Source organism: Rhinoraja longicauda, unplaced genomic scaffold, assembly GCF_053455715.1.
Source record: "Rhinoraja longicauda isolate Sanriku21f unplaced genomic scaffold, sRhiLon1.1 Scf002602, whole genome shotgun sequence".
NCBI classification, from domain to species: Eukaryota; Metazoa; Chordata; class Chondrichthyes; order Rajiformes; family Arhynchobatidae; genus Rhinoraja; species Rhinoraja longicauda.
In genome coordinates, this window is record NW_027603815.1 from 3,244 (window position 1) to 9,333 (window position 6,090).

Genomic DNA, 6,090 nt, shown 5'->3' on the forward strand with positions numbered 1-6,090 from the left:
AGATGTGAGTTTGGAAGTCCAGTTATGTTATTCGACGCAGGATTTTGTTCATTATTAGTTTGCGAAGTGCATCGATAGGATTTACTTTACGGAACAAAAAGTGAAGTTCTCTTGGAACAATGAATGTTAGTGAATTTAATTTTGTGTGTCTACAGCTAACGTGTTGGCAATCGTCATCCTCTCCCGGAGAAAGTGTGGTCTCTCCAAATGTATCACCCTCTATCTGATATCCATGGCCGTAGCTGATTTAATTGTACTGATATTCGAGGTAATTCTCTCTGAAATTTCTGATGGCTATTTTCCATTTTCATTCCTCAACTTATCTCACATTTGTAAGCTACGCATTTTCTTTAATTGTGTTTCCATTGATTGGTCTGTCTGGTTAACCGTGACTTTCACTTTCGATCGATTTGTCACTATTTGTAACCAGAATTTACGAGCAAAATATTGCACTGAGAAAACTGCGGCTGTGGTGATAGGAGTGACGTGTTCCTTAAGTATTATTCAAAATATTCCAGTGTATCTTTTCCTCATACCTCTATACAATATTGACAACGTGGCGTGGTACTGTTGGATAACATCAGACGTCTACACCACACCAATATGGGTAGCACTTTCGATGATCGAAACGATTTTAACCCCAGTTGTACCAATGTTACTGATTATTCTCCTCAACGCGCTGACAATCAAGCACATTATGCACGCCAATAGAGTGAGGAGCGGTCTCCGACGGAACAAAAAGGCCGAGAGCGGCGCAGATCAAGAGGTGGAGAACCGAAGGAAGTCCATCGTTCTATTGTTGGCCATATCCGGTAACTTTGTACTACTTTGGATGGTGACCTTCGTGTGTTTCATGAGTGTATATTTCTTAGACGTTCATCTTTTAGGTTCAGATAACAACGACCCATTTACAATTGCAGAACAGTCCGGATATATGCTGAGAGCTCTGAGTGCTTGCACCAACACGTTTATTTATGGGGTGTCCCAGAACAAATTCAGGGAAGAATTAAAACATGTGATTAAAAGCCCATTCGTTTTCTTTTGCAATTCAATAAAGTCTATTTAATATCACGGTGAAACAGCAAGTTCTTTACAAAATTACGTTTACTTCTACATTGTGTTATTGCATTTTCTTTTCTGAGGTGCGGTTGGAAACAAGCAGTCAATGCCGACCGTCAGAGTATTCCTTCAATCACTTTCCCCAACGCACGCCCATTCAATGTACGGCGGACAGGTCGGTGGGCTCCAATACCAACGATGAGACTCGATCGGTGAGACCGACATCGGGCAGAGCATAGTAATTGGTGACTCCATTGTCCGAGGTGCGGACAGGAGATTCTGTGGTGGCAGGCGAGACTCAAGGATGGTCTGATGCCTCGCTGATGCCAGGGTTCAAGATGTCACGGACCGACTTCAGGACATCCTCGAGAGGGAAGGTGAACAGCCAGAAGTAGTTGTGCACGTGTCCACCAACGACGTCGGTAGGAAGAGGAAGGAGGGTTTGCAACGTGAGTTTATAGAGTTAGGAAGAAGAGTGAAAAGCAGGACGTGCTGGTGAAGGCTGGTGAAGGCTGGAACAGGGAGATAGGGGATAATCGCAGGGATTTTGATTTATAGACCATTGCGATGTCTTCCGGGGTAGGGGTGACCAGTACAAGAGGGACAGGTTACACCTTAACTGGAGGGGGACCAACGTTCTGGCAGGCAGGTGTGCTCGTACTACACGTTTGGGTTTAAACTAAATAGTGCGGGGGGGGGGGGGGGGGAGGGGTTGACAAACTGGGAATATAAAGATGGAGTTAAACGGGAAGTGATTACAGGAAAAGTTGCAAAAGACTCCCGAATTAATGGTAAGGAAAGTTCGAGAAGGGATAAGAAAGTAAGGTCAGGGCCAGTAGTGACCGGTATGAGATGGGAGGTGAATACCGAAGGTAACGTTTTGTGTTTGAATGTGCGAGGTATAAAAAATAAAGAGGATGATCTTGAGACTCAGTTAGATATTGGCAAGTATGATGTTGTGGGAATCACTGAGACATGGCTACAAGAGGACCAGGGCTGGGAGCTGAATATTCAGGGGTACACAACGTACAGAAAAAACAGGCAGGTGGGGAGAGGGGGTGGGGGTCCCTCTGTTGGTAAGGAATGATATTCAGTCCCTAGCAAGGGACATAGAATCAGGAGATGTAGAATCAGTATGGACAGAACTGAGGAATTGTAATGGAAAAAGACCATAATGGGCGTTATCTAGTGGCCCCCAAACAATAGTCTGGATATTGGGTGTAAGTTTAATCAAGAATTAAAATTGGCATGTCGCAAAGCTAATGGTACAGTGGCTATGGGAGATTCCAACATGCAGGTAGACTGGGAAAATCAGCTTGGTAATGAAGCTCAAGTAAGGGATTTTGTGGAGTGCCTGCGAGATGGATTCTTAGAGCAGCTTAGACAATAGCCAAGAGACAATAGGTGCAGGAGTAGGCCACGACTGATCTTTCACAATCAGTTCCAGCCTTCTCCCCATACCACCTGACTCCGCTATCTTTACGAGCTCTATCTAGCTCTCTCTCTCTTGAAAGCATCCAGAGAATTGGCCTCCACTGCCTTCTGAGACAGAGAGATCCACAGATTACAACACTCTGACTGAAAATGTTTTTCCTCATCTCCGTTCTAAATGGCCTACCACTTATTCTTAAATTGTGGTCCCTGTTTCTGGACTCCCCCAAAATTGGGAACATGTTTCCTGCCTCAAACGTGTCCAATCCCTTAATAAACTTATGTTTGAATAAGATCCCCTCTCATACGTCTAAATTCCAGTGTATACAAGCATAGTCGCTCCAGTCTTTCACCATACGAACGTCCCGCCATTCCGGTAATTAACGTTGTGATCCTGCGCTGCACGCCCTCAATAGCAAAAATAGCCTTCCTCAAATTTCGAGACCAGAACTGCGCACAGTACTCCAGGTGCGGTCTCGCTAGGGCCCTGCACAAATGCAGAAGGACCTCTTTGCTCCTATACTCAACTCCTCTTGTCATGAAGGCCAACATTCCATTGGCTTTCTTCACTGCCTGCTGCATGCTTCCATTCAGTGAGTGATGCACTGAGACACCCAGATCTCGTTGTCCGTCCCCTTTTCCTAACTTGACACCATTCAGATAATAATCTGCCTTCCTATTCTTATTCCTATATTCCTATTCTTACCACCAAAGTGGATAACCTCACACGTATCCACATTAAACTGCATCTGCCATGCATCCGCCCACTCACACAACCTTTCCAAGTCACCCTGCAACCTCATAGCATCTTCCTCACAGTTCACACTGCCACCCAGCTTTGTGTCATCTGCAAATTTGGTAATATTACTTTGAATCCCTTCATCCAAGTCATTAATGTATATTGTAAAAGCTGCAGTCCCAGTACCGAGCCTTGCGGTACCCCACTAGTTACTGCCTGCCATTCTGAAAGGGACCCATTTATCCCCACGCTTTGCTTTTTGTCTGCCAACCAATTTTCTATCCATGTCAGTACTCTACCCCCAATACAACGTGCTATAATTTGTCCTACTAACCTCCAATGTGGGACCTTGTCGAAGGCTTTTTGAAAGTCAAGGTACACTACATCCACCGGCTCTCCCCTGTCCATTTTCCTAGTTACATACTCCAAAAATTCCAGAAGATTAGTAAATCCATGCTGACTCGAAACGACCCTGTTACTGCTATCCAAATGCTCCGCAATTTCGTTTTTTATAATTCAATCCAACATCTTCCCCACCTCCGATGTATAACTGGTCTATAATTTCGTGTTTTCTCTCTCTCTCCTTTCTTAAAAAGTGGGATAACATTAGCTACCCTCCAATCCACAGGAACTGAACCTGAATCTATAGAACGTAGGAAAAAGATCACCAATGCGTCCATGATTTTTAGAGCCACCTCCTTAACTAACCTGGGATGCAGACCATCAGGCCCTGGGGATTTATCAGCCTTCAGTCCAATCAATCTACCTAACACCATTTCTTGCCTAACTATTTTTTCCTCTTCACGCACCTAAAGAAACTATTACTATCCTCCTTTATATTATTGGGTAGCTTACCTTCGTACCACATCTTTTCTCCCCGTATTGCCTTTTAAGTTATCTTCTGTTGCTCTTTAAACGAGTCCCAATCCTCTGGCTTCCCGCTCTTCTTTTCTTTACTATGTTATACCTCTTCTCTTTTATTATTATGCTGTCCTTGACTTCCCTTGTCAGCCATGGGTGCCTCTTACTCCCCTCAGAATATTTCCTCCTCTTTGGGATGAATTGATCCTGCACCTTCTGCATTATTCCCAGGAATACCTGCTGTTCCACCGTCTTCCCTGCTCGGGTCTCTTTCCAGTCAAATATGGCCATCTCCTCCCTCATGGCTCTATAAACCCCTTTGCTATACTGTAATACTGACACTTCCGATTTTCCCTTCTCCCTCTCAATTTGTAGATTAAAACGTATCATATTATGATCACTGCCTCCTAATGGCTCTTTTACCTCGAGTTCCCTTATCAAATCAGGTTCATCACACAACACTAAATCCAGAATCCAGAATCAACACTAAATCCGGAATCAACACTAAATCCAGTACAAGCTATTCTAAGAATCCATCTCGGAGGCCCTCCACAAACTCCCTTTCCTGGGGTCCTGTACCAACCTGATTTTCCCAGTCTACCTGCATGCTGAAATCTCCCATAACCACCGTAGCATTACATTTGCGACATGCCAATTTTAATTCTTGATTCAACTTGCACCATGTCTCTGGAATTTTCACAACATCATACTTGCCAATGTCCAACTGAGCCGCAAGCTCATCCACTTTATTTTTGATACGTCGTGCATTCAAATACAACACTTGGACTTCGGTATTCACCTCCCCTCTCACAGCGGTGACCATTGGCCCTGACCTTACTCTCTTATCCCATCTTGAACTTTCCTTCCCATTTATTCGAGCCTCTTTTGCAATTTTTCCTGTATTCGCATCCCCTTTAACTCCATCTTTAATCTTATAATTTGTCAACCCCTCCCCCCACCACTTAGTTTAAAGACACACGTGTAGCACTAGCAAACCTGCCTGCCAGAGCGTTGATCACCCTGCTGTTATGGAGTAACCCGTCCCTTTTGTACAGGTCACCTCTACCCCAGAAGAGATCCCAGTGGTCTAGAAATCTAAATCCCTGCTCCCTGCACCAGCCCCACAGCCGTGCATTCATATCCCCTATCTCCCTGTTCCTGCCCTCACTAGAACCAGGTACAGGAAGCAATCCAGAGATAACCCCCCGCGAAGTCCTTCTTCCTAACTCTTTAAACTCACGTTGCCGTACCTCCTTCCTCTTCCTCCGACGTCGTTTGTGCCCACTACGTCCGGCTGATCGCCTTCACTCACTAGGATGTTCTGAAGCTGGTCCGTGACATCTTGAACCCTGGCCCAGCGAGGCAACATACCACCCTCAAGTCCCGCCTGCCGCCACAGAATATACTGTCCGCACCTCGGACAATAGAGTCACAAACTACTATGGCTCTGCCCGACGTTAGTCTCCTCGGTCGAGTACCCTTGCCAGGATTGGAACCACCGACCTGTCCACCGCTCGGACTGGAAGCGTCTTCTGCCCCGACAGCTCCCAAGAAGGCGTACCTGTTGGTATTAGGCACAGCCACCGGGGTCTCCTGTAGTCCATGTTTACTCCCCTTTGTCACGGTCTCCCACCTTCGCTTGACCTGGATCCTTGGCGTGACAACCTCACAGTGGGTCATGTCCAGGAAACTCTCGTATTCCCGGATGGCCCTGGGGTCATCCAGCTGCTTCTCCACCTGACATCAGTGGTGGGAAAGGTGCTGGAGTCAATTATAAACGAAGAAATTGCGGAACGTTTGATGGCTGCAACAGGATCGTTCGGAGTCAGCATGGATTTACGAAGGGGAAACCATTGACTTATCTTCTGTAATTTTTTGAGCATGTAACTAGAAAAATGGACAAGGGAGATCCAGTGGATGTATTGTGCTAGGACTTTCAGAAAGTCTTTGATAAGATCCCACAGGGGAGATTAGTGGGCCAAATTAGAGCACATGGTATT

The 6,090-nt window shown here is 45.6% G+C and overlaps 1 protein-coding gene across 1 annotated transcript; it reads left to right on the top strand.

Annotated features, from left to right (window-relative positions):
• Window positions 1-232: 232 nt before the first annotated feature.
• LOC144591874 (uncharacterized) lies at window positions 233-1,066 on the top strand. The gene has a single exon (XM_078395882.1). It carries the CDS (start codon window positions 233-235, stop codon window positions 1,064-1,066), a length of 834 nt encoding a protein of 277 aa, XP_078252008.1.
• Window positions 1,067-6,090: the final 5,024 nt, after the last annotated feature.